Source organism: Balaenoptera musculus, chromosome 10 (assembly GCF_009873245.2).
Source record: "Balaenoptera musculus isolate JJ_BM4_2016_0621 chromosome 10, mBalMus1.pri.v3, whole genome shotgun sequence".
NCBI classification, from domain to species: domain Eukaryota; kingdom Metazoa; phylum Chordata; class Mammalia; order Artiodactyla; family Balaenopteridae; genus Balaenoptera; species Balaenoptera musculus.
This window is the reverse complement of record NC_045794.1, coordinates 39,408,973-39,436,429: the sequence shown is the minus strand read 5'-3', so window position 1 is coordinate 39,436,429 and position 27,457 is coordinate 39,408,973. Positions and strand designations below refer to the sequence as shown.

The following is a 27,457-nucleotide window of genomic DNA, read 5'->3' as shown; positions in this document are numbered from 1 at the left end:
AGATGTACACGCTGCAGGTTTCCAACCTTGTCATCTTGCCCCTCCTAGGAGCTGTCCCTGCTGCCCCTCACGGAGCCTACCATCACCGCCAATTTTAGCCTCTTTGCTCCCTTTGGCAGCGGCTGCCCAATCAATGGGCAGTGCCAGCTGAGGGGGGCCTTTGGAAGTGGGGCGCTGCCCACGGGCCCTGACTACTATTCCCAGCTGCTTACCAAGGTCAGAAAAATGGCAATACCTTTTGGGGACGATGAGGTTCCTGGGGCGGGTGGAGATGGGGGTGGCAGACTTGTGGAAATTGCTGGTATAGTGTAGGGCCAGGAGATCATGTCAGTCTCCCTATGCCATCTTGCACACAACACCCCACCCCACCCCCAGAATAACCTGAGTAACCCGCCGACACCACCCTCGTCGCTGCCCCCCACCCCACCCCCATCGGTGCAGCAGAAGATGGTGAATGGCGTCACTCCATCTGAAGAGCTGGGGGAGCACCCCAAGGATGCCACCTCTGCCCGGGATGCTGAAGGGACGCTGAGGGGTAAGTCAGGAACGGAGTGAGCTTCTCCTTCTCCGCTAGGTCTTGGTGGCTGGGGTCATGTGGTACAGTTTAAGATAGGAGTGGGTTGCGTGTTGCTCTGTGTGCATACACGACAGGGTCCTTGAGATAAGAAGGGCCTCTTTAGGACTGATTTGTTGGAGGCAAGGGTTGGCTTCTGGAGTCTAGAGCAAAGGCAACAGGACAGGGAGAGTATTTATGAAGCTTTCGCTTACAGGGAATAGCCCAGCTTCCTTACCCAGTGGGTACGAACTACAGTCAGATCTGGATTTGAATTCTGGCTCCTGCATTTATTTAGCTGTGTTACTGCAGCCAAATTGATTGACTTGTGTGAGCCTCAGTTTCCTCACTGTGGAATAAAAATAGTGCTCGCCTAATGGAGTCGCTAAAAAACTATAAACAAAGAATGTACTTACAGAGTACCTCTTTAGAAAGGCTCAATAAATATAGGTTGTGTGCCCTAAACTGGTAGGTGGGTGGATGGGTAAACAGTGGTCATGATAGCTAAGCTAGGTCTTGTACTAGTTAGGCCTGAAACATATGGGAGAAAGCACCATTGGCTCTGGCCACCCTCAACCTGACTTTTCTTCTCCCACCTACCCCTCAGATGCTTCAGAGGTGAAGAGTCTAGACCTGCTGGCCGCCTTGCCTACGCCCCCTCACAATCAGACTGAGGATGTCAGGTGCGGGTGGGGCCAGAAATGGGGATGAGGAATTGGGGTGCGGGCAGGTCGCCTTATTTTTCCCTTGGACGGCGGCAGATTTCAAGCAGGGCTGTGACATCTACTAATCTCTAGATTTGGGAGGTGGCATCTGTAGGGCCTTAGGAATGGATGTCTACTTTTGGCCCACAGGATGGAGAGTGACGAGGACAGCGATTCTCCTGACAGCATTGTGCCAGCTTCGTCCCCCGAGAGCATCCTGGGGGAGGAAGCCCCTCGTTTCCCTCAGCTGGGCTCAGGCCGGTGGGAGCAGGACGACCGGGCTCTCTCCCCCGTCATCCCCATCATTCCTCGGGCCAGCATCCCAGGTAGAGGTTGCTCTGGGCATGGACCAGTCCTGGCCAGGCTGGGCTGCATTGTCAGAGGTTGGGGAGAGAGGCAGCTGGAGCTTACACAGGTCCCTCTTTCTCATTCAGTCTTCCCAGATAGCAAACCTTATGGGGCCCTGGATCTGGAGGCCCCTGGGAAGCTGCCTGCCACAACTTGGGAAAAGGGCAAAGGAAGCGAGGTGTCAGTCATGCTGACAGTTTCTGCCGCTGCTGCCAAGGTATGTTCCTGGGGGTGCCTCGGAGGCCAAGGGGATGCTGGTCAGTGGGCAGTCCTGGGAGCTTCTCTGGATAAATCCAATCATTTAAAACTAGGTATTGAGGACCTACTGTGTATGAAAGCCTGAGCTGGACTGTGGGATTAGGAAAAATGTAGCACAAGGGGTCCCTGCCCTCAAGGGGCTCACAGTTCAGTGGTAAAGACACAAGTCAACAAATAGGAGAGTGTGTATAATGTGACGAGTGCTACAAAACAGCATGTCCCCAGTCACGCTGGGTGGAATTCTGATTTTTTGAAAATGTTATCAGGGTTTTGTGGTCAAAGGAAACTGGAAATCCCAGTTAAAACAGCAAAACAGGTTTGTTTATTACAAGACTCTTCAGATCCTTTACTTTGCTAATGTGTATTGTGAATTTCCAAGTAGTGGATGTAGTGTGTGTCATTTCCCAAACCCAGTAGACACAGGTCTCTTTCTGTGGAGCTCCCGTTAATGCCCACAGTGGTTTGGGAAAGGCTGCCCATAAAGGAAACGCGTGAGAAGAGCTGGACGGCACAGGGGCAAGACTGATGGCACATGGCCACTTGGGGAGTTGCCTTCTGAGTGTCCTTGTCCCTACCAAGCTGGTGGTAGTTCTCACTCCACGCACTCTGCTGACACGGCTGTTCCATCCCCTTTCCTGCCCTGGCAGAACCTGAATGGTGTGATGGTGGCAGTGGCAGAGCTACTAAGCATGAAGATCCCCAACTCCTATGAGGTGCTGTTCCCAGAGAGCCCTGCCCGGGCAGGCATTGAGCCTAAGAAGGGGGAAGCTGAGGGCCCTGGTGAGTTTGGCAGGAAAACTCCTTGGGACCTGCAGGGAATGATGCTGGTGGGAGGCTCTGACCCCTTCCTTCCTGCAGGTGGGAAAGAAAAGGGTTTGGGAGGCAAGAGCCCAGAAGCTGGCCCTGATTGGCTGAAGCAGTTTGATGCTGTGTTGCCCGGCTATACCCTCAAGAGCCAGTTAGACATCTTGAGTCTCCTCAAACAGGTGGGTCTGTTGGCAGGAAAGGGGTGGGTATCTGGCTAGGACCGAGAAGGCACAGGGCTTTTGGGCAAGTGGAATCTGGGTGGGAGGAGAGAGGTGACTAGTTCAGCGAGGAGCTGGCACTAATGGTACAGGGCGTCTTCCCATAGGAGAGCCCCGCCCCAGAGCCACCCATCCAGCATGGCTACACCTACAACGTCTCCAACCTGGACGTGCGGCAGCTCTCGGCGCCGCCTCCTGAAGCACCCTCCCCACCCCCTTCCCCTTTGGCACCCTCTCCTGCCAGCCCCCCTGCTGAACCCTTGGCTGAACTTCCAGCTGAACCCTCAGCTGAGCCACCAGTCCCCTCGCCTCTGCCACTTGCCTCGTCCCCTGAATCAGCCCGGCCCAAGCCCCGAGCCCGGCCTTCTGAAGAAGGTGAAGATTCCCGGCCCCCTCGCCTCAAGAAGTGGAAGGGGGTGCGCTGGAAGCGTCTCCGGCTGCTGCTGACCATCCAGAAGGGTGGTGTGCGGCAGGAGGATGAGCGGGAAGTGGCAGAGTTTATGGAGCAGCTTGGCACAGCCCTGCGACCTGACAAGGTGCCTCGAGACATGCGGCGCTGCTGCTTCTGTCATGAGGAGGGGGATGGGGCCACGGATGGGCCCGCTCGCCTGCTGAACCTGGACCTGGACTTGTGGGTGCACCTCAACTGTGCCCTGTGGTCCACGGAGGTATATGAGACCCAGGGTGGGGCACTGATGAACGTGGAGGTTGCCCTGCACCGAGGACTGCTCACCAAGTGCTCCCTGTGCCAGCGCACTGGTGCCACCAGCAGCTGCAATCGCATGCGTTGCCCCAACGTCTACCATTTTGCCTGCGCCATCCGCGCCAAGTGCATGTTCTTCAAAGACAAGACCATGCTGTGTCCGATGCATAAGATCAAGGGGCCCTGCGAGCAGGAGCTGAGCTCTTTTGCTGTCTTCCGGCGGGTCTACATTGAGCGAGATGAGGTGAAGCAAATCGCCAGCATCATCCAGCGGGGAGAGCGGCTGCACATGTTCCGTGTGGGGGGCCTTGTGTTCCACGCCATCGGACAGCTGCTCCCCCACCAGATGGCCGACTTCCACAGTGCCACCGCTCTCTATCCCGTGGGCTACGAGGCCACGCGCATCTACTGGAGCCTCCGTACTAACAACCGCCGCTGCTGCTACCGCTGCTCCATCGGCGAGAACAACGGGCGGCCGGAGTTTGTGATCAAAGTCATGGAGCAGGGCCTGGAGGACCTGGTCTTCACTGACGCCTCTCCCCAGGGTGAGCACGGGGCCCTTGAAGTGGTAATACGGAATTGGGCAAGCGTCTCTCAGCGTCCCCTTTACGATGTTGAGAAGAGACCTGCAGGCTCCTCATGGGTGATCTTTCTTCCCCACTTAGGGCAGGCAGAGGTCTCTTGACGATCTCCAGAGAAAGTGTTTTGACCGCTCAGTCACCTTGAATTCCCTTGTAATTGAGGATATTTTGCTTGTCTGACGACACGTATGTCAGCTCCTTTTCCTAACTCAGTGGATCTAAAGGATACAGTTCTTTTTTTTTTTTTTTTAAACATCTTTATTGGAGTATAATTGCTTTACAATGGTGTGTTAGTTTCTGCTCCACAACAAAGTGAATCAGTTATACATATACATATGTTCCCATATCTCTTCCCTCTTGCATCTAAAAACAGTGGTTCGATGCCACGAAGTAAGTGGCAATGCCTTAACCGTATGCGTGTTGTTAGGCCCGAAGGCCTCTTCCATCCTTGTCAAGGGGAGTGCTAACCTTCTCTCCTTTCATACAACACAAGGATACAGTTCTGAGACTTCGTCTTCCAGCTCACCCAATCTGATTCTAGCCTTGAGTTCCTTATGGTTGCTTTTCCCTGGATAAAATCTTGATCTTAGTTTCAGTGTTACTGATAAAAGTAACAGTAAGAGTTACATTGTAGTGAGCATATGCTATGTGCCACAAACTAAGCTGAGTCATTTATATAAGTTATTTTGTTCACACAAAACCCTGCAAGCTGAGTACTATTACTATGCCAAGTTTTACACATAGAGAAACTGAGTAGTGGAGAGATTTAGGTATTTGCCTTAAGGTCCCATGGCCAGTATTAGAACTTGAACCCAAGTCTTCTCAACTCCAAAACATGCCTGTGCTGGGTATCCTGGGCCCTGGGTTCATGTTTCTGTGTCACAAGGCTCTCTGATGCCCCTCCAGGGTGGGAAGCCTCCTGGCTTGTTGAGGGAGACTGAGATTGGGAGGCCAAGAGGGGCTCCTGAAGAACCACACACCCTCTTGACAGCAAGGTGGGCAGGCTACAGAAAACAAATGTAGCTTCAGATGGAGGTTAGGGCTGAGGTCAGCGAGCAGAAGTTGCCTCTGAGGGCTGCTCTCTTTCCTTGCCTCTTAGCTGTGTGGAATCGCATCATTGAGCCTGTGGCTGCCATGAGAAAAGAGGCTGACATGCTGCGGCTCTTCCCTGAGTACCTGAAAGGCGAGGAGCTCTTTGGGCTGACGGTGCACGCCGTGCTGCGCATAGCTGAATCAGTAAGGAAGGGGCCAGGGGTGGGGCCCGGTGGGCACGGGGAAGGTTGGTTCTGCCCCAGAAGTGCTCAGGCTAAAGTGAGCATGACCTGTGCCCACAGCTGCCTGGAGTGGAAAGCTGTCAAAATTATTTATTCCGCTATGGACGCCACCCCCTGATGGAGCTGCCACTCATGATCAACCCCACTGGTTGTGCTCGATCAGAGCCTAAAATCCTCACACACTACAAACGGTGAGCTTGTGGGGGTTGGTAGGGACCCTCTGGCCAATTACAAGTGTTTGGGGTTACAGATCAGAGTTCCCTTGGAGAGACTGGGGGTTCACTCTAGGCCTCCTGATTAGAGGGTGTGCAGGTATCACTAGGGTGTCCCTTTCCTCCCCCAGCCTGCTCAGGTATTCTGGGTTGACCTGCCGTCTAGAGATAGACTTATCTTGGGCACCCGGGGGATGGCCACTGGGGAGGTTCTGGGTAGACAGTGGTGAAGTCATATGAAATGTATAAAGGACCCAGTCACCACCTTCCTTTCCTGTTTTGCTTCTAGGGGGCCTGTGATTCTCCCAAACCTCAGACAGACGCCCCCTGAGTGCTAGGTTCACCTTCCCTTCCCCAGGCTGAGTTGGTGTCAAAAATATATAATTAGGAATATAATAGGAAAAATAATAAAACCTTACATTTGTATAGCACTTTATACTTTTTTTTTCAAAGCGTTTTCACATCCATTATCTCATTTGATCCTCACAACAACCTTATGAGGTAGGTAGGGCAGGTGGTATGATCCCCATTTTACAGCTGAGAAAACTGAGACCCAGAAAGATTAAGTGACTAGACAAAGGTCACAGCTGGGACCAGAGCCTTATCTCTTGACTTGTGGTCCACTGTTCTTGCTGTGTACCACAGTAGGCTGACCTTGGTCCCTGGGTAGAGGGAGGCAAAATCCACGCTAGGAGGGCTTTCTTGAAGGCCTTCGGTTGCTCCTCAGGCTGTCGTAGAGCGTCAAACTCTACCCCAGCCAGCCCTGGTCCTTGATGCTCTACAACAGTGGTTTTCAAACTGTGTGTGTTCCAGAAAGCCCTGGAATGCATAAACTGAGTAGGCAGAACTTGGCCCTCTCCATGCATAACTCCCCCTTCCCCAAATTGGATTCAACCAGAAGAGTTCCGTTTCCATCTAGTTTATGTATGGGAGTTCCGGTAATGTTTTGTTAAAGAAAAAAACAAAAAGATTTCTGCTGTATAAAAAAGAATCAGTTTGAAAACCACTGCTCTGGGATGGGCAAGAATTTGGCTGGTGCCCTAGGGTGGTGAAAAGGCATCCTCCTAGGCAGCAGTCATTCCCCTGCACTGAGCCACCTGCACAGAGCCCAATGTTACATCAGAGAAGAGGACAGTCTAAAGAAAGGAAAGGATACTACCTTTTGGCTATGAATTCAGAGCCAATTTTAATTAAAATCCAGCCCAATGTGGTAGACATGGCCCCCATTTTCAGAGCTTCCAGTATGAGCAGGAAGTAGGACTCAGATATTTGAACAAACCATGAGCTTAAATTCCAGGCCTGGGCTGCTTGGGGAAGACCTCCCAGAGGTCTTGAGCATGGCCTTGAGTCTGGTTTGGCAGGAGGGTGGTAGAAGGTGGGGAGATGGGAGAGCAGGCTCAGTGTAGGGGAATCAGTGCCCCTTCCCTTCCTCCATGCCCCACCCCCCCATCCTGGGCTTTCTTTGCCACCCAGGCTGTTGGAAGGGTCCCCATAGCTAGTTGCTGCCTCACCAAAGCCAAGACTCAGATGCCTCTACTCCATTCCCAAGGCAGCACATGCCCCTAACTGGAGCGTTGCACATCCCAGGGAGGAAGCGGGTGGCGTGTGCCTGGTCTGGGGGAGAGCTGTCTTGTCATGGACTATATCACCTCCCAGGCCCCACACTCTGAACAGCACCAGCATGTCCAAGGCATATCAGAGCACCTTCACAGGCGAGACCAACACCCCGTACAGCAAGCAGTTTGTGCACTCGAAGTCATCTCAGTACCGGCGGCTCCGCACTGAGTGGAAGAACAATGTATATCTGGCTCGCTCCCGTATCCAGGGCCTGGGGCTCTATGCAGCCAAGGACCTAGAAAAGCACACAATGGTCATTGAGTACATTGGCACCATCATTCGCAATGAGGTGGCCAACCGGCGGGAGAAAATCTATGAGGAGCAGGTATGGGCTGGCAGAGGGGCCATCATGGTGTGTGGTCCACACTTAGCCAAGGGGCAAGGGGCAGGATTGGGGCCAGAGGAGCAGGTGGAAAGCTGTGGGAAGAGGAGGGGAGAGGCAGGAGAACGGAAGAATGAGAAATGAAGATAAGCCCACTGCCCAAGTCCACTCCTTGATCTCGCCACCACCGCTGCCATTCTCTGATATTCTTGCCCCTTCCTCTGCAACCTCTGCCTTTCTAGAATCGAGGCATCTACATGTTTCGAATAAACAACGAACATGTCATTGATGCTACGTTGACCGGAGGCCCTGCCAGGTGAGAGAGGGATGAGTAAGAAGGGATTTAAGAGTCCCTGAGGGTGGCATTCTGGGGGTGGGCCAACAAGGAACCAGAATCATCCAACCCAGTTGCTCGGCGTTTCTGACTTTGTCCCACTGCCTAGGTACATTAACCATTCCTGTGCCCCTAACTGTGTGGCAGAAGTTGTGACATTTGACAAGGAGGACAAAATCATCATCATCTCCAGCCGGCGAATCCCCAAAGGAGAGGAGGTAAGAGGAAGCATCCCTCAGTGAGTGACAAAGCAGCTCCCTCTTCTCTGCCATTTGCCGGAAGTCAAAATCCAAGGCCACTGCCCTCCCCCACTTCCTCTGGGGGGCTGGCATTGATTCTGCCCTCTTCTCTTTCCAGCTGACATATGACTATCAGTTTGATTTTGAGGACGATCAGCACAAGATCCCCTGCCACTGTGGAGCCTGGAATTGTCGGAAATGGATGAACTAAGAAGCTTTGAGGCTACCAGGCAGGGGAGTCCCCCACCCCAACCTCTTCCCTGAAAGGGATGAGGGGGAAGAGAGGTAGCAGCCAGAGCCAGGACCCAGGGCTGGGGCTGCCGGCTGACCGGAGCCCCTGGAGCAGGAGGCTGGGGCAGAGGGCCCTAGGCCAAGCCCACCCTGGGCACCAGGGATGACCCTCTTCCCCGCCACTGGCCCCCAGGCTGGCATCTCTGCCCCCAGCTCCAGGAGGGGTCAGACAGAAGCAGCCATTGGGCATCTCAGGTTTGAGGGGGATATGGGCTGGGAACTACCCAGAAGCATCTGGGAGGCAGCAGGGAGGGGGGAGGAGGATGTGTGGCCGGGCCTCACAGCCCTGCTGCTCCCACCGACCTCTCTGGCCCAACTCGAGGCTGCAAAGAGACTTGACTAAGCTTGACAATCCCAAAGGCCGGGTCCCACACCTGGCCCTGCCTGCCGGGTCCTGCCCCCACCCTCACCCCCATCCCCTTCCCTCTCAATCTGTCTCTGTCTCCCTCTTCTCCTCTGTGTTTCTGTCTCTCTATGGGTTGTGTTTCCTTGTTTTCCACTCTGACAAAATGCACATGAACGGGAAAGAGGCGCCCCGCTGCCCAGGAGGGCAAGCCAGGCAAGCCGGGCAAGGAGACCCCGCACCCACACCTACCTCATTTAAGTGTTGGATTTTTTGCTGTTTTGAAATGTGAGACCCTCTCCAAGCCCCCTACTGCCCCAACCCTCTCCCCCACCTCACTGCCCTCTTCTGAGTGGGTGGAAGGGGGGTAGGAGGAAGAAGAAAAAACAACAACAAAAAATCCATCTTTGTTTTTAATTACGGGCATGGGATGGTGGTTGAGGCTAATGATGATGAAGATTGGGGATGACTGGCCCCTAGTTGCTCTAGGACTTCCTTCTCCATCTGGACATGGGGGCAGGAGGGGTGTGCTAAACTTAGGACCAGGATATCTCCCTCCGGTTTTCCCAACCCCATCATGAGCCCATTTGCCCTCCAGCCCCTGGATAGGGTGGGTGGGTGGTAGGGTGAGGGCTATCCCTGAGTGGCATGCCCATACCCAGTGAGGCAGGGTGTGGCCCGGAGCTCCCACTTTCCCTCCGTCACCAAACTGCTGCTGGTCTGGTGGGAAGGGGTGGTGATGTGGGGCTGGGGGAGCTTAGTGTCAGCGCGGGGAGGGTGGGGGGTATTTATCTATTTATACATGGGATTGTACATAGTCTTGTGGGGCATGGGGGAGCCGGCTGGAGGTGAGAACCCTCCCCTCTCCCCCCACCCCCGGGGAGAGCAAATGTAAAACTACTAATTTTTGTGCTTTATATATTCTATATAAATATATCTATTTTCTTTTTACAAAACCAGTTTATAAATGGTAGGGGGGCGTGGGGCGGACACATGGAGCTCCCCTTGTGGGGGAGCCCCCTCCATTACCCAACCTACCGCCCTTTTCCTCACCCCCTCCTCCCCACCCCCTGGCTGTGACTGCTGTAAGGGGGGGGTATAGAGGCTGGGCGATTCCCACCCCCTTTTGTATAGTTGGACTATGTTATAACGCACAAAAGTGAGCTGGCCCCAGGGGGAGCCAGAGGGTAATGGGTTCCCCTGCCTCCTCCCTTGTCCTTCCCTTTTCTGCCCAAGCTTGTGCTGCAGTTGAACCTCTTCCTGGGGGTAGGGTTAGGTCAGGGGGTGGGTGAGGCCCCAGACCCCTCTCTGGTAGGGAGCCATGGGGATGAAGATGAAGCTTATATGCAGTTCTCTCCTAGGGGCTGTGGGCAAAGGGCATTTTGTAATTAATATTTTCAAGAATCAAATGTCTGGAGTGTAGGGGTGGGCTTGGTGGTGGTGTATGGGCGGGCCTGCTGGAGGGGGAGCACGGTTGCTGTTGTGATTTTAGGTTTGTTTTCGTTTGTTTTCGAATTTGGGGGGTTGCGGATTGATGGGGGTAGGGAGATTTTTTTTTTTTTTTAAGCTGCTTCCTCAACTGTTTCAAGCTGCAAATGTTTAAGAGAAATAACATCCCTTCACCCCCACAGAAACCACTGTAATTAAATCAGACAGTGGGGAGACTGGGCTGCTGCCCCCAAAGCCATTGGATGTTCCTTTTCCAAGAGCAAAAAAAGGTCTAGGCTACAGGGAGGGGGAGATTGGCTCCTGCGAGTCAGGCTCTGGTTGGGGCTTGGGCCCTGGGATTGGGAAAAGGGGATGGGGCAGACTTTGTAAGCATATGCTAGGTATCTGATAGTCCTGTAGAATTTAGTGAAGAAACCTTATACAGTTTTTAATTTTTATATAAACTAACTCAGACCCAAGCTACAAGGTTGGAATTTTGGTTGTTGGTTTTTTTTTTTTTTTTTTTTTTTTTTTTTTAAAGTACCCCGCCTGTATAATTGCATCAGAATTCCCTCTCCCCCGCCCCGCCCTTCCCCGTGCCCCATGTTTGTATTTTGGGTTGGTTTACACTTGCACATATTCAATTTTCAGTTTTTCCCCTCTACAGTCTTCTCCCCTCACCTCCAGGACCCTCCCTCCCCCTTTTTAAAAAATAAATCTCTGACAAGTGTGAATCCCGTGAAGACTTTATTTTGTGTTGTGTGTATCCTGTACAGCAAGGTTGGTCCTTCGTAACAACGGATGAAATGATTCCCTTTTTTAAAGCGCCCTCTCTCCCTCCACCCCCAGCGCCCCCGTCCTTGGCATGTTTTGTATCAGCGATCATTCTGAACTGTACATAATTTATGTTGCAAGAGGCAAAGGGCAAGTTTTGGATTTTGCTTCTTCCAAGTTTGTTTTTAAACGACAAATAAAAAAAGAACATTTTAAATACAAGCGGCTCCGTCCCGTCACCCTCGCCGTCGGTGGGATCCGTCCGTGAGGTGCGGGAGGACCGGGAGGAGGGCGGTTTCGGAGGCCAGGCCACGCCGGAAGGGTCAGCTCCCCGCCTTCCGCCCTTGGCTTGCGTCAGTCCTGACGTAGCCGGAAGTGGCGTCGCGGTACCGGACGTGGGGCGGGACCTTCCCTGCCTCCCGCCCCGGGCAAGCTTCCTAAAGCGAACGAACCCAGCCGGCGTCTCTCGCGATGGAGGCGGTGAGGAGCGCGGGAGGGCTGCGGGAGGGCGCTGTGGAGCTTGAGACCCCCGTCAGGGGATGGGGAGGCCGGGGCCGGCGCTGGTGCCCAGTAAACGAGAAGCAGGGTGTCTGTCCTATCCCGTGACCCTGCCCCTCCGCTCCTTCGCTGAGTGCATCTCCTAGGACTGGGCCGCGCCCGTGCCTGCCTTCGGTCCGTGGTACTTTTAGCCCGAGCGGGCAATGACTCCTAGCTCCCTCCTTGGAACCTACGCACGCCTTGGCGATGTCGGGCCTCCTTTCCTTTTAGCGCCTCGAGCCCTTCAGAGGTTTGCCTGAGAGAGAAGGGTTGTGAGCCAGCTTTCCTGGGTGAAGCAGGGGGTTCCGAGGGACCCCCGCTTGCAGGTAGCACCTGGTCCCCAGTTGTGTGAGTGTGATTCATGCACTCCTTGGCAGGAGGGACGTCTGAAAGACTTTTATACTGCATTGAGGTGTCCAGCGAGGTAACATACCCTTAATGAGACTGAAAAGTGGGCTTTCCCTGAAGGAGGGAATCTTTCAGTGTTAGAGGCCACTGTGTCCCTGATCTAGTTTAGGTCATGCCCTGCTCTGCGATTCTAAGCAGGTGTGTTGGCATAGCTCCTTCTTGGCAGGCAGGCATTGACGGATTGTGGCAGGTCCCTGTCATCCTCCCAGAGTTGCTGCAGGTTGCCTACTACCTGTTTGGACCCATCCTCACTCTCAGGAGCCTTTGTCTAGTACTCTGGAACCCTTCCCATTCACTTCCCTCCATGTATCCTTTGTCAGGCAGAGTAACTCTAACTACCTTGGTTTTTATCATCTGCTACTGTAGTTGTGTGAGGGCTGCAGGTTCACCTTTCTTTGGATCAGTTACATGCCCAGGGTCATTCCCTTACTGTACCCTTTGTTTGCCTGCAGAGAGGTCATGTCCCTAACGTTATAAAGAAGAAACCAGACCAAAGTGGTAAAATGATTTGCAGCTGGTCACCCAGGCAAGGGAGTAAGTTCTTACAGATTAAGAGAATTTTGAGCAAGAATAAAAGGTCTGATTCCATTAAATTCAAAATAACATTATTTTTTACTTACTTATAAATGTATTATGGTTTACAAAGCATTTTAATATAGGTTTTCTAATTTAGCCCTCATACTTTATGTACTGGATTAGGTTTTTGGAATAGAAATAGTTTTGAAAAGAAAAAAAAAAGGGAGTTCCCTGGCGGTCCAGTGGTTAGGACTCAGCCTTTTCACTGCCAGGCCTGGGTTTGATCCCTGGTGGGGGGACTAAGATACCACAGGCCACGCATCTTGGCCAATAAATAAATTAATTAATTGAATAAAATAAAGAAAAAAGAAAACTCCTGCTTTGAAAATGCTTAGCCTAACTGGAGTGGGGGTGAGGGTGAGGGCAAGTCAGTGACAGCTGTTATTTAAGGTAGACTGTAATAAATGCTAGCATCAAGATGCAGAAAAAGGACCGTGGCAGCATAGAGGAGGGAGAAACTGCTGTCAGCCCACGAGAGGGCATTGCAGGTTGAGAGAACAGTGAGAGCAAGGGCATAGAAACTGGGGCATGTAGAGATTAATTGGGGTGAGCCAGTGGCTTGATGTTGCTGGAGCTTTGGATTTTGGTCACAGTTGGAGAAATGACTGGAAAATGGAAAAGTAGGCTGGGGTCAGGTTGAAGATATTGCATACCACGTTAAGTTTGAACTTTGTTTTGTAATAAGAGGACCCATGGAAGATTCATGAGCAAGGTAGTGAGTGTACTTTAGGAATATTCCTAACGGCTTTCTGTAAATGGATGAAGCTGCTTCAGAAAGTAGTGAGTTCTTGGTTGCTGGAGTTGAAAGTCCCTTCCAAACCTGAGATGCTTGGTGAGAGAACTTGGTGACAGCATGAAAGACAAATTGAAGAGGAAATAGACTTCCTCTTCTCTAAACTGGCAGGGAGACCAGCTTAGAGAATGCTATAGAAGTGGGATGTAAAAGGCTAAGTTAAAGCTGTGAAAGTGGAAAGGAGAGAGATGGCTTTGAGGCATTTCTAACATAGCAGCTTAGCTGAGAGATGTTAAGGACAAGTTTAGGTCATGCCCTGCTCTGTCATTCTAAGCAGACATGTTGGCATAGGTCGTTATTGGAGGAATCAAGACCACAGTTCTAGGCATCAGGGAAGACAGCAATGCAAAAACAAAGGTGGGACCCACAGTAAGAATAATAGGATTGGAGGGACAGATGCTGTTCTGTTTTGTATTGAAGCATTTGAGGAGTCTCTGTGACATCTGTGGTGGTCCAGCAAACAACTGAAAATGTGGATCAGGAGTTTGGAAGAAATTGTGAGTCTATGTGTCAGATCTAGGGTGTGTCTCTGAAAATAGTATTTTGCACAAGTCCCCTATGTTATTAAATGTAGAGAGAGTGGACATAATTACCCCACTCCTGTGTGGAGAAACAGGCAGAAAGATAAAGTCATATTCAGTTGTGTCTGACTCTCTTATGTAGGTATCTGTGTCTCTGTTTAGCTGTGTGTCTCTTTTCTCTCTCTCTAACTTCATCTTAGGTCTCTCTGTTCACATCAGTGTGTATCATTATCAATTTGAGAGTTAAAAAACAAAACAGTTGAGAGTTCTATGCAAACCCCCATGCTAGGTGGTATGAGGGAGTGATACAAAGAAGTATATGATAGTTCCAGGCTGCCAGGAATTTACAGTCTGTTTGGATAGATAATGAACAACATAACTGTAGCACAGTGCAGTAAATAAGTATCATACGCTGGGTACGATAATTTCTACAGAAGTAGCTGTTGCTGTGTCTCTGTATAGATCTGTGTAAGGCTGCTTTACTGCTAAACAGACCTCTTTCCCACTTAGAAGTGATGAGGCTGTTTTTCCGATAGTTTTGCCAGAATGCCAGGCCGTGCTGATAGCCTCATGCTGCCCAGACAGAAGAGAGGGAGATTATCCCCTGCCTACACCCTGGCCCGTTAGAGGAGGGAAGTTTAGCGCTGTCCTGCCAACTTGACCCTGTTTACCAGCCAACCTCCCAGGTTCAAGCCAAGGCCTTTAACTTCATGTTACTACAGCAGCTGTGGAGGTGAAGTATGACTTTAAGTTAGTTTGGGGATATTACCCAGACAGAGCAAAATAGAGCCAAAACTGTTGATTCCAGCCGACAAAAATTATCACTATCTCTCCTGGGTTCCTAGATAACAATGAAATTTCCAAATGTTCCCACTTGAGGGAGCACAGAGATGGTTCTGAAGGTTTCTCTATATTCAAAGCACTTTCTAATCTCAGACTGTCATGAACAAGGAAGCTTGGAAAACCAGCACCCTCTGGGCTGTAGCAGCCTTTGACTCACAAGGGTGCTGAGAGGACTCGGTTCCCTAGTTTCAGAACATTTATCCTTCTCATCTACCCCTCAGTCATTCAAACTTTGACTCTCTCTGGTAGTCAGCTTCTGGGATCCGCCCCAGATGTGGCCCCCTCTCATGGTAAGGGGTACGTCAGTGACTCAGGTGCCCACAACTACGCTTAGTGACTGTTTGGGGGAAAGCAGTATTGTCTCTCTGGCTTCCATATTTTTATAAAATAGGTCTGTGAGAGTCTTGTGGGGCCAACTTTAAGCTCATATTTTCTAGTCTCAGCTTTTAAGACCTAATGTTTCATTAGGCAAGGTAGTATATAAGGGCATGAGCTTTGGAACAGCACAGGTCTGTATTCAAATCCCCATTCCACCCTTTGCCAGCCATGCGACCTTGGGCAGGTTGCTTAATATTTCTTGAACCTAAGTTTCCTAATCTGTGAAAATAAGGCTAATAATAGTATCCACCTCAGGGTTATTATAAAGATTAAATGAGATAGTATTTCTGAAGGACAAGGAAGTCATTCGTTAACCAGCCCTTTCCCTAATGTTGCTAGGCTCAAATGGATGGAGCCTAAGATAGGCTGAATCTTTGTTCCTCTGTCTCTCCAGGTCACTTCTTCAGATAACTACTCAGCTCTGGAAAATGAGCATCCTCAAGGTAAGTTTACTGAAGAAAGGAAACTGGTATGAAAAACCAGTTTCATACCAGTAGCCCGATCCTGATTTGTCTTCAGCAGTGCTTTTGAATTTCTCCCAGAGTCTTCCCTGGGAAGATCAAAGCTGGGCCAGATAATGTGCCAAACCACATAAATCAGGAACAATGATTTGGCAAGATCACCTAGGAATAAATCTTGGGCAGGGTGAGGATGATTAATATCTTCAGTTGTCAAACCACTTGAGAGAAACTTTTGAGGTACAGGGAAAACTTCCATAGGCAACTCTGGGCTGGCTAACCATGGTTTAGAAGTCCCCGGTAGGGACTTCCCTGGTGGTCCAGTGATTAAGACTCTGTGCTTCCAATGCAGGGGGTGCAGGTTCCATCCCTGGTTGGGGAACTAAGGTCCCACATGCCGTGTGGCCAAAAAAGAAAGAAAGAAAGAATAGTGAATGAATAAATGAGTTGATACTGCAAAAAAAAAAAAAAAAAAAAAAGTCCCTGGTATGTTCTGAGTAGCCCAGAAACAAAGCCACTAGGATTTTATCATACAGCGATCTCACTAAAACCACTGAGTATACACAAGAAATTATAGAAAGGATTTGAAACCCTTAGAACTAATCTAGAAATAGAGGCACTAAACCCTAAAATTCAGGGCACAGGAGAAGGCAATTCCAGCACCTGCCCAAATACTTGGTTAGAATGGAATGGTCCAACCCTAGGTCATCTAGAAAGAAGCAAAATTTATAGGCATCTCTGGTAAAGAATTTTGCCCAGGAACACTCCTAGTCTTCCTAGGACATGTTTATGGCATTAGGAGTACACACTTTCTCAGAGGATTGAAATATGGGATGAGATCCTAGAACATATTATTAAAGGTCCGTGAGTTCTCCACAAGAATTTTTTAAATGTTCTGTTTTCATGTTGGTATCCAAAAAAGTTAATATAGTCATATTTTGAATTACCTAGATGATTCTTCATAATTGAGTACTGCCCCATGATATCAGTGCTTATTTTGTGTTTCTGAGTGCTTTCGCGTTAGCACCAACTGAGGCAGGGGTAAGAAACTCAAATTGTCTCCATGGATCAAGCAGTGACATGAGCTGCGTATGACTACAATAACCTGTAGATCTCGTTGCATCTAAAAGGAGGCAGCAACTATCCAGGTCTGGTCAATTGCTACTATTCGGGAATTCACAACCTACTTTTGTCAGATCTTCTGATTATGAAAAGAAACCGAGAGTTTGGATTTTTATGTAAATCTCCAGATTTTTTTAATTGGGCAACTGATTTTAAAATTATTTTAAAAATCCTGGGAAAACCAAGTCAAATATGTTTGTAGTCCTGTAGCCTGGAATGATAGTATTTAACTATCAGTGTAGCATGTCTTAAACTGGTGTCAAAAGACATGTTCTTGGGAATCTGTGAGTTTTCAAATTTGAAGAACAATGGTGGCCTTCCAGTTAAAGATGGTGGATTGAATACATGCATCTACTTTTGCTCCTTCACAAAAAGCCACTAAAACCATGAAGGAATTTTTTTAAAAAGGTACAAAACCACCAGAATAGGGAGAACAAGAGAGGAGATAATAGCAATGAATTTTTGGAAGCTGGAACGCAGACAGAAGTGTGGTAAGTGACTTAGCAGACCTGAGAAAACTGAATTATAAACTAGCAGTGAGGAAAGTCCAAAAGCATTGAAGGTCTAAGAAGCAGTCAGATCCCAAGACTCCCTACCCCACTGAGTGCAGCTGGGAAACTCCTATCCCAACTTTGGCAGAGACTGGAGGTATGGAAAGGGGCGCCGGCCCAGTTGAAGGCAGAGGTACTGTGCTGAAAACAGGAGCATGAAGTGAACTATACTGGATGCTGAGACCCCAGCCCTTTTCCCCCATTCGGTTTTCAGAGTGCTAATAGAAAAGACTTCATCCTCCAAGCACAAAATTGCATGAATAATCCTTCTCTTCAGAATCCCATTGAGGGGAAAGCACTAAAAATGTAAGTATTGAGTGTTCCCCATCTAAATGGTTCACCATCAACAAGGTTCATTTACAGACATAAAGCTTCTAATCAGCTTTAAAGACTCCACTCTTAAAATATGGTTTGAATCCTCTTTTAAACCAAGGATTACCAGACATCTAAAGAAAGCCTGTAACATGAAAAAAGTGATCCAAACTGCCCCCCACAAATGGAAAAAAACAAACAAACAGGAAAAAAAGCAACAGAGGGGAAAAGTCAATGCATAGAGAAGAGAACTTTAAAAATTAACGTTAATGGACTTCCCTGGTGGCACAGTGATTAAGAATCCGCCTGCCAGTGCAGGGGACACGGGTTCGATCCCTGGTCCGGGAAGATCCCACATGCCGCAGAGCAGATAAGCCCGTGCGCCACAACTACTGAGCCTGTGCTCTAGAGCCTGTGAGTCACAACTACTGAGCCAGCGCGCCGCAACTACTGAAGCCTGCGTGCCTAGAGCCCATGCTTCGCAACAAGAGAAGCCACTACAATGAGAAGCCCGCGCACCGCAATGAAGAGTAGCCCTTGCTCACCACGACTAGAGAAAGCCCGCGCGCAGCAACAAAGACCCAACGCAGCCAAAAATAAATAAATAAATTTATTAAAAATAAAATTTCAAAATATTAATGCATACTCAGATAAAGAATATTTCCACCATGAAACAAGTATAGGAAGTAATTTTTTTAAGAAAAGCAGTTTTCAGAAAACAAAAAAGGAGCTCTTGGAAATTAAAAATATAATAGCAAAAATGTTAAACTAAGTAGGAGGTGTGGAAAATCAAGTTGAAGAAATCTCTCATAAAGTAGAATTAAAAATCAAAGAAGTGGACTCACAGACATAGAAAACAAACTTATGGTTACCAAAGGAGAAAGGAGGGGGATAAATTAGGAGTATGGGATTAACAGATATAAACTACTATATATAAAATAGATAAACAACAGAGTCCTACTGTATAGCACAAGGAACTGTATTCAATATCTTGTAATAAACTATAATGGAAAAGAAAAAAAAATCAGAAGAGGAAAGTAGGAGAGAAAAGATACAGTAGTTAGTACCTCCTTATCCTCGGGGGATACATTCTAAGACTCCCAGTGGATGCCTGAAACCGCAGATACTATGAAACCCTGTATATATTATGGTTTTTTCCTATACATACATACATACCTATGAAAGTTTAATTTACAAATTAGGCACAGTAAGAGGTTAACAACAGTAACTAATAATAAAATAGAACAGTTATAACATATATTAAGAGTTATGTGAATGGGGTTGGTCGGTCTGTCTGCCTCTAAATATCTTATTGTACAAATTTAATGCCTTTTCCATCTTGACTAAGCCCTTATCACACACTGACCCCATAACTTTTGCAGTTGGAGGTGCAACAGCAAAACTAGCATGAATTCCTTTTTCATTCTTCACAGTTTCACAGAAGATTCATTCTTTTTTCTTTTTTAATCAGTGAATTGTGTTTATGCTGATTCTTTTTTTTTTAATTTAACATTTTATCTTTATTTATTTATTTTTGGCTGCGTTGGGTCTTCGTTGCTGCATGCAGGCTTTCTCTAGTTGCGGTGAGCGGGGGCTACTCTTCATTGCAGTATGTGGGCTTCTCATTGCGGTGGCTTGTCTTGGTGCTGAGCACAGGCTCTAGGTGTGCGGGCTTCATTGCAGGCTTCAGCCCATTGCGGTGCATGAGCTCAGTAGTTGTGGCTCATGGGCTCTAGAGCGCAGGCTCAGTAGTTGTGGCACACAGGCTTAGTTGCTCCGTGGCATGTGGGGTCTTCCCAGACCAGGGATTGAACCCATGTCCCGGCCTTGGCAGGCGGATTCTTAACCACTGCGCCACCAGGGGCGTCCAGAGGTTCATTCTTATCATAGATCTCAGCATATGATTTTTTTTCTTTCCCTTATTAAGTCAAGAACTTTCACCTTTTCACTTATAGGAAGCACTTTGGGGCTTCAGTTTTACATATCCAAATTGCCAGCCTCACTATTCTTGTGCTCTGTGGCCATTATTAAGTAAAATAAGGGTTACTTGAACATAAACACTGTGATACAGTGACAGTCAATCTGATAACTGAGAGGGCTACTAAGTGACTAACGGGCGGGATATGCTGGACAAAGGGACGATTGACGCCCAGGGCTGGAACTGAGCTTAATGGCAAGAGATTTCATCATGTTGCTCAGAATGCCGTGCAATTTAAAACTTATGAATTGTTTATTTCTGGAATTTTCCATTTAATATTCAGACTAGGGTTGACCACGAGTAACTGAGACCGTGGAAAGTGAAACCTTGGATAACGGGGGGACTACTGTATTTTAAAAACAACAACAACAACAAAAACAAACCTTAAAGGGTCAGTTTTGGAATAATATCTAAATATCTAAATAATATCTAAATAATAGGAGTTACAGAAAGAGAAAAATGACAACACAGAGGGAAGGAAACAGTCAAGGAAGTAATTCAAGAACATTTCCTGGAACTGAAGAACATTAGTTTTCATGTTGAAAGGACTCATTGAATATTCAGCACAATGGGTGAAATTGTCCCACCCAAAGCACAATCATCATGAGATTTCAGAACACTGGGAACAAAGAGAAGATCCTGAGTTTCCAAAGAGAAAAAAACAAGTCACATATAGAATCAGAATTGCCTGGGACTCCGGACTCTCAACAACACCAGAAGCTGGAAGGCAATGAAGCAGTGCCTTCAATATTCTGCAGGAAAATAAATTCCAACCTAGAATTCTATATCCAGCCAAATTATAATTCAAAGATGAGGGTAAAATAAAGATATCTGCAGGCTACAAGGTCTCAAAAAATTTACTTCCCATGCACCCTTTCTCAGGAAGCTACTGGAAGATGTGCTCCACCAAAACAAGGGAGTAATCAAAAAAGATGAAAACATGGGATACAGGACACAGGAGTGCCAATACAGGAGAGACGTGAAAGGGCTCCCCTGGATGGTGATGAAGGAAGATCTAAGGATGACAGCAGTGCACACCAGGCATACCAGCCCAGATCTGAGCAGGTCAGAAGGCTCCAGAGAGACTTCTTTGGGTAGTTTAAATTGTTAGACTGTCTCATGCTTCTGAACTTCTTGAAAGGAGATTTAAACAATTGGTAAAGAGTTTGGGGATTGAATTAGTTATAAGTACTATGCATAGAGAACTAAGCAAACAAAAAGACAAGACAATTATTAACTCCAAGGAAAACAAAAAGTTGTGAAAGAAAAAAAAAAATCAGACTTTACTACTTGACTTAGCTCTGAATAATGAATATTTAGTCAAAATTATTTAAATACTGATGTAACCAACCTTACAGTTTAACTTCTGGGAGAACGGAGTGATGGGAGGTGCATGTTTATAATGGGGTCCTGGTAGGAAAGAGAATTGAAAATTCTCATCTTCCTTGCATGATAATAGATAATGCCTCTCATCTTCCTTGCATGATAATAGTTAATGCCTAAAAGTGAACAAAAAATGTAGCAATATAAGCATGTTATTTATAGACATAGAAATAAGTACCAAAATACTCAGCTAAAAGAGGTCTCATCTCTGGGGAGGGGTAGTACAGGGAGGTGGGTGCTAGGGACTGCAGTTTTTCTTAACAAAATTTGTAGAACTGTTTGACTCTTTAAACTGTGTACCTGTATAACTTTGGTAAAAAATTAAAAACAAACAACTGGCGTAGGATTTAAGAGCGTGAACTTTGGAATCAGGTAGATCCATGTTTGAGTCTTTCTTGTTACTAATGGTATGACCTTGAGCAGGTTGGTTTTTTGTTTTTTTGGGTTTTTTTCGCTGCTTTCCACCTGTTTTCTCAGCTGAAAAATGAGGGCAATATTTATTTGCCTTGCAGATTAAATGGTGTAATATTTTTAAGTACACATAGCATACTATGTAGCACATTTGGGCTATTATTTTGGGGCTTGCTTCTCCAGTTGAGAGCAAGCAGTTAAAATCAGGGGAATGGAAAGGTAAACCCAGCCAGGGTCTCTCATTTGTCTAGAGTAGGTGGGATGATTTCTGAATCACAGGGTCATCCCAAGATGGACTCTCAGGTTGTTTTGGGCCAGATTGATTGAGCACTGGGCTTGAACTTAGTGTTGTTCTGAAATGGCCCAACTTGGACCATGACTTTCTCATCTGTGGGTCTTAGAAGAATTTTAAGAAGTTTACTTGGATTTTAAGAAGCTTAATTACATCTTAATTGAGAGAAGAGAACAAGTGAAAATGTGCTAAATATATGAAAAGGACAATGAGTTAAAGATGAGAAAAAAAGCTTTTAGACTAGAATAGGTTAGTGAAAGTATTACAGACTTTCTGTTTTAGTCAGCCATCTTTTGGCTAAGGAGCCAATAGATATAGTTCTACCTGGGGGTGGGGTTGGATGAAATGGTTTCTAAGGGGTTTATCCAGGTTTTGTGGGAACAATAGGAACAAAACAGAATAGGGGGCCTTATAAAATCATGCTGTAAATATTTGAGCAACTACAACACTTTTATTTTCTGCCTCTTTTGATTGTGAGTTGTTGCATTGGAAGGAAGCTACTAACTATCCCACCCTATGCAGAGACTCCAGAATCCAACAATAGCGTGTATACTTCCTTCATGAAGTCTCATCGCTGCTATGACCTGATTCCCACAAGCTCAAAATTGGTTGTATTTGATACTTCCCTTCAGGTAGGTGAAATCCTCTTTTCCCTTCCCCCTTCCTTGGAGCCTCTGGTTCAATACCTCTCATCCTACCTCATCCCAAAGGGTAATACCCTTGTCCTTCTATGGGGTTAGGCTCGTGTTTTCCCAGCATACCCAATTCCTATTCTTTTAAAGTCCTGCCCCCTGCAAATTTTCCTTTGTGACTGTTACTCTTTCACTACAGGTGAAGAAAGCTTTCTTTGCTTTGGTGACTAATGGTGTCCGAGCTGCCCCTTTGTGGGATAGTAAGAAGCAAAGTTTTGTGGGTAAGCAGAAGTTGTTGGAACACAGTTTTACTGGCATCTTGTGCTGGGCAGGGAGAGAAGCTTTGAGCAGTGCTGAGGGCTCTTATCTTGGCCTCTAGGCATGCTGACCATCACTGATTTCATCAATATTCTGCACCGCTACTATAAATCAGCCCTGGTAAGGAGCCTTAGCTCAATGACCAAAACCACTTTCCCTGCCCAGAGTCCCTCATTCTCATTTCCTTTCTTCCAAACAAACTACAGGGGGTTAATGAAGCAGGGAGATAAGTCTCAAGTTCTGTTGCTTCTGCTTTCAGGTACAGATCTATGAGCTGGAAGAACACAAGATAGAAACTTGGAGAGGTATGTAGAGAACTGGGGGTTGTAAAAGGATAAAGGGATGGAAAGTTTCCTGGGAAACAGTTTTTCATGGTGGTATTTTGTGAACCTCCCTTTTCCCTTCAGAGGTGTACCTACAGGATTCCTTTAAACCACTTGTCTGCATTTCTCCTAATGCCAGGTGAGTTCCAGCTAACCATTTGTCCAGAGGGGAAAGAGCCTTGCCATTATCATAGCTAAGGCCCTAGATACACAAAGATCCGAGGGCAGAAGAGAGGCAAGACACTCCTCTCTCTCTGTCACACACACACACACACAGAGACACACACATTTAGGTCTAGTCTGAACACTGCTCCTCTCCCCCAACCACCTTTTTATAAACAAACTCTAAGGAGCTATTTAACCACCCTCAGGCCCAGCACTGTGGAACTTATCATTATCCCCTACCTTCCCACAGCTTGTTTGATGCTGTCTCTTCATTAATTCGAAACAAGATCCACAGGCTGCCAGTTATTGACCCGGAATCAGGCAACACCTTGTACATCCTCACCCACAAGCGCATCCTCAAATTCCTCAAGTTGTTTGTAAGTGCTCCTCAGCCCAGTTTTTACTTCTTACATACTTGTCGGAGGGGTATCCAAAGGTGGTTTGAGGGGCCTTGAAAAAAATCAAGATGATGGTAATTTCCTCAGATCACTGAGTTCCCCAAGCCAGCGTTCATGTCTAAGTCTCTGGAAGTACTACAGATTGGCACCTATGCTAACATTGCTATGGTCCGCACTACTACCCCCGTCTACGTGGCTCTGGGCATCTTTGTACAGCACCGAGTCTCAGCCCTGCCAGTGGTGGATGAGAAAGGTGAGAGATTGGGCAAAAGGAGAGGGAGGGCTCCAGGGAAGCCAGGGAGGCTGTGGGAAAATCTGCTGTCCCCTCAGCTCAGCCCGGAGGGTGATTCTATAGGCAGGGGGAGCCTTGGATACCAGATCCTCCTTGCTGAGCTGCCTCTGTCCCCCTAGGGCGTGTGGTGGACATCTACTCCAAGTTTGATGTTATCGTGAGTGATTGTGGAGGTGCTGGGAGGCAGGGAGAGGGGTGGGGTGTTGGATGTGGAGAGGGAGAAGAAGAGAGTCTCTTCTGGGACCTGAGGGTTTTAGAAGCTTCCAAGCTTTCAAATCCTACTTGAAAAGGAATTGAATGAGCTGGGTGTGGCTTGTGGGCATGGCTGACAGCTACCCTAAATCACTCTGGTGAGGTTGGGTGGGCTCGGAGTTTGCGGGCTGGCTCCCTTGCTTCCCTGCATGAATGTTTCTCTCTCTCCCCAGAATCTGGCAGCAGAAAAGACCTACAACAACCTAGATGTGTCAGTGACCAAAGCCCTGCAACATCGATCACATTACTTTGAGGGTGTCCTCAAGTGCTACCTGCATGAGACTCTGGAAACCATCATCAACAGGCTGGTAGAAGCAGAGGTAGGGGAGCCAGCAACCCAAAAGGTGCTGGGGGTAGCAGCTTTGGTTTGGCATGGAGGGTAGGGGCTGAGGGCTCACCTTAACTGAGGCTGGCACTAAACATCCCTTTCTCCCTTATTGCTCTGTGCAGGTTCACCGACTTGTAGTGGTGGATGAGAATGATGTGGTCAAGGGAATTGTATCACTATCTGACATCTTGCAGGCCCTGGTGCTCACAGGCGGAGAGAAGCCCTGAGCCGGGGGAAGGGGTCATGCAGCACCAGGGGTTATGCCCCACTCACTGCCTGCCCAAAGCTCTGGGAACCAGAGACGAGAACTTTAGAGAATTGTGACTCTGTTCCCTGCCCGGGAGCCCCCTACCCTTCTACATGGGAGTGAGGGAAGGTGTTGGGGGGGAAGGAGAATGGATTTTTAGCTGTCCTTATCCTCACCCTTGAGGAAAACTTTCCGCCTAGTCCCTGTCCGCTTAGACATAGCCCCCCCTTCTGTGCTCCTCAGGCAAATTCTGATCTCTGAGAGATCCCCAGACCTCACCCAGCCTTTGCCTCTATCTCTGCCCCTGACTCCACCCTAAGATAATGGACACAACAAGACTCTTCATAAAGATATTTTTATTCATCCTGTTTCCTGCTGTATGGAGGAGGCTGAGTCCATTTAATGGCATTTCTTCCCATAATGGGAGTGGGGAGGATCATGGGGAGGAGGGCCTTTGGGTTCCTGTGCTGTACGCATGTGAAGGGAGATGAGACGTAGGTGGAGGGGGAGGGCAGAGTGGTTAGCTGAGGTTATTGCTTTTTGTGGCAAACCTAATTAAAATGACAGGAGCCTCTTCATGGTATTTCAGTGTTTGATTCTGGAGCTGGTAGACACTACTACTCCAGCCCTCCTACTTCATATGGCTTCTTCAGCTTATCATTAACAGCAACAATAATAGCACCCACGCATATGTATAAAGCTGTGTGCCAGGCACCATTCTCAGTGCTTTACATATATTCAACTAATCCTCAGAACAATAGTAGATACTATTTCAGTTTTACAGATCTTTTTTTCTTTTAACTGAGGCACAGAGAGGCCAAGTAACTAGCCTAGGGCCACACCGTTAATAAAAAGTAGAGCTAGGATTTGAGCCGAAATAGTCTTGCCTTAGAGCTCATGCACTTCACCACTACACTAGATTTACTGCCTTTCTAATTCTCTGTTAATAACTATTCCCCACCCTATTCCCTGCAGTCTCCTTATCACCTCACTTTCTCCTCTGCCTGGACCATAGCTGGCACCCAAGGAAAATCCCATAACAGACCGAGGATCTCCTTTAGGTAGGCAGAGAGACCTGCCACTATCAACTTTTCTTAGAGAAGGTGGGACTCTTTGGATTTTGCTGAGCTGGCACTGTCTTTGAACTCACAAATCCCTTTCTTCCAAGGTAGATACGAGCTGGAGAGTGGGGGGTGGGGAGCAGCAGGATTATGGTCACCCCATCAGACCCTTTCCCTGTGCTGAAACCATGTGGACCAAAACAGTAGTCAGCACCGAGCACCGTAAGGACTGCTAGATTGTTCGCTATGAACCACATTCTGGGTACCATCTCACCACTGCCTTACAGGTATGATAACCATTTCCTATCCAAGATTTGAAAGAATTTCAGAGTAACTCCTGTGTGTATCCCTACCCACACTGTGCCTAAGAACTGGGATGAACCCAGCCATACCATACTGGTTCCTCCAAACCAGGCTTCTTGATGGAACACAGAGAAGCATCAGGGCACTGGTCAGAGGTCAGCTTTCAGTGCTGCATCATGGCTTTGGAGAAGCCCCTGCTTCTGCATTCATCCCTTCACAGCTCTCATAGCACATTCCCAGACTTGAGGGAGGGAGGCTTCCAAGTTATTAGAATCAGGGTATGTTTGTGTGGGCGTGGGTGAATGATGGAAAGGACAGATGTCTCCTTATGTCACATTCATCATGGTCTAGGGAGGAGGCAAGGACCTTTAAAGCCTTAGGGCTCTGTTGGGACCTGGGTGGAAGGAAGCACCTTCAAGCAGAGAGACATCTGTGCACCTGGGTAGGTGTAAAGTGGGTCGACTGGATGGGATAGGGGATGTTTGGGTTCTCTCTAAAGGTCCATGTTAGGGAGCAGGAGGCCTGGGTTTTGTTTCTCTGTTCTCAGTAAGTCAGCTCTCGTCCTAAAAACAACCTCCTGGCTCATCACCTTAAAATGAAGGGTCTGTGCCCAAGGGCTGCATATACTTCGGTGGAAACAAATTGGGATCTGCTTCTGCCGTTGCCCCCTAAAAACCCTAACCAGTCAGTCTCAGAGTCTGAGGATGGAGCAGAAAGAAAGACTAGGGACAAAATTTGGGAGCTTCATAGCCTTCTATTCTTACCTGTTCCTCTCAGGAGAGGCGAATTATCCCTTCTTCAGGAACCATTGCCATACACACTCTTTTCTCCCACCTCCCTGCACCCCTCCTCTCCACTGGAACTGCTGCCATGGTTGCCAGGCATGGTTGCTAAGTCTCTGCATGGAAGGGTTGGCGTGGGCTGTGCTGCCACTAACATTACCATGGTGAATCAGGGGACACCTGGTATAGGCTTGGGGGGAGGGATCATGTAGATACAAGCAACAACCCCCCTGGGACAGAATGAGCCTAAAAGGTGATGGTCTTGAGCACAACTTCAGGTGGGGGTTGAGTCAGCCAGGCATTGTGGTAGTGGTGATGGAGAGATCTACACTGGGAAATAGGGGCCACTTCTATCATTTCAGTTGCTAGGGGATTAGTTTTGCCAAGGGAGCACGCCATTCCTCCTCTATACTCTCTGAGAGGGTGCAAGTGGGTATGCACCCTAGTCTGTCCTCCATAAAGCTGAGCAGAGCTCAGGCTGAGAACATTATGACCACTAAATCCAGGCTTCTGGACTGGGGGAGAGAGCCTGCCTCAGGGAGAGGGCTCCATGAGTGCCCAAGGACAAACATCTTAGAATGAGAGTGTGGGCAGCTTCGATGGCTAAGACAGACTCCTGTCATGCTGCACCAGCAGCCCTGAGCACAGCACTGAGAGGGTAAGGAGTTAATGGTGTGTGTGTTGGGGGGGTGACCCTTTTTGAGCTTGGAGGCAGCTCTCCCCCAGAGTCGCACAAAGGCTGCGTGAAAGCCACCGCCTCCTCCCTCCACCGCGTGGAAGCTGGTTA

At 48.1% G+C, this 27,457-nt stretch overlaps 2 protein-coding genes and 1 non-coding gene across 9 annotated transcripts in view; 2 read left to right on the top strand and 1 right to left on the bottom strand.

Annotated features, from left to right (window-relative positions):
• Nucleotides 1-10,966, top strand: part of KMT2D (lysine methyltransferase 2D) — a 38,482-nt gene extending 27,516 nt beyond the window's left edge. For all 4 annotated transcript variants that reach the window (XM_036866802.1, XM_036866801.1, XM_036866804.1 and 1 more), the window contains 14 exons: nt 49-216; nt 376-535; nt 1,161-1,236; nt 1,408-1,583; nt 1,692-1,822; nt 2,511-2,643; nt 2,722-2,849; nt 2,996-4,136; nt 5,272-5,408; nt 5,507-5,637; nt 7,315-7,600; nt 7,840-7,913; nt 8,041-8,149; nt 8,289-10,966. In XM_036866802.1, coding sequence (XP_036722697.1) covers nt 49-216; nt 376-535; nt 1,161-1,236; nt 1,408-1,583; nt 1,692-1,822; nt 2,511-2,643; nt 2,722-2,849; nt 2,996-4,136; nt 5,272-5,408; nt 5,507-5,637; nt 7,315-7,600; nt 7,840-7,913; nt 8,041-8,149; nt 8,289-8,381 — 2,943 coding nt within the window. In that variant the 3' untranslated portion in view covers nt 8,382-10,966. The remainder of the gene's footprint in view (nt 1-48; nt 217-375; nt 536-1,160; nt 1,237-1,407; nt 1,584-1,691; nt 1,823-2,510; nt 2,644-2,721; nt 2,850-2,995; nt 4,137-5,271; nt 5,409-5,506; nt 5,638-7,314; nt 7,601-7,839; nt 7,914-8,040; nt 8,150-8,288) is intronic.
• On the bottom strand, nt 4,537-4,662 carry LOC118902938. Its single transcript, XR_005021648.1, has one exon. It is a non-coding gene; the product is annotated as a U6atac minor spliceosomal RNA (small nuclear RNA).
• Nucleotides 10,967-11,359: 393 nt separating the features above from the next.
• On the top strand, nt 11,360-25,107 carry PRKAG1 (protein kinase AMP-activated non-catalytic subunit gamma 1). Of its 4 annotated transcripts, none has more exons than XM_036866809.1 (13): nt 11,403-11,486; nt 15,457-15,505; nt 17,408-17,499; nt 22,092-22,201; nt 22,401-22,482; nt 22,581-22,639; nt 22,779-22,824; nt 22,927-22,981; nt 23,258-23,384; nt 23,493-23,658; nt 23,817-23,854; nt 24,123-24,269; nt 24,400-25,089. In XM_036866809.1, the coding sequence occupies exons 4-13, from the start codon at nt 22,130-22,132 to the stop codon at nt 24,502-24,504; spliced, it is 897 nt and encodes a 298-aa protein (XP_036722704.1). In that variant the 5' UTR covers nt 11,403-11,486; nt 15,457-15,505; nt 17,408-17,499; nt 22,092-22,129; the 3' UTR covers nt 24,505-25,089. The 4 variants fall into 4 exon arrangements, with proteins under 4 accessions (XP_036722702.1, XP_036722704.1, XP_036722703.1 ...); XM_036866808.1 differs by lacking the exon at nt 17,408-17,499 and adding an exon at nt 20,366-20,548 and having other exon boundaries at nt 11,407-11,486; nt 24,400-25,100; XM_036866807.1 differs by lacking the exon at nt 17,408-17,499 and having other exon boundaries at nt 11,360-11,486; nt 24,400-25,107.
• Nucleotides 25,108-27,457: the final 2,350 nt, after the last annotated feature.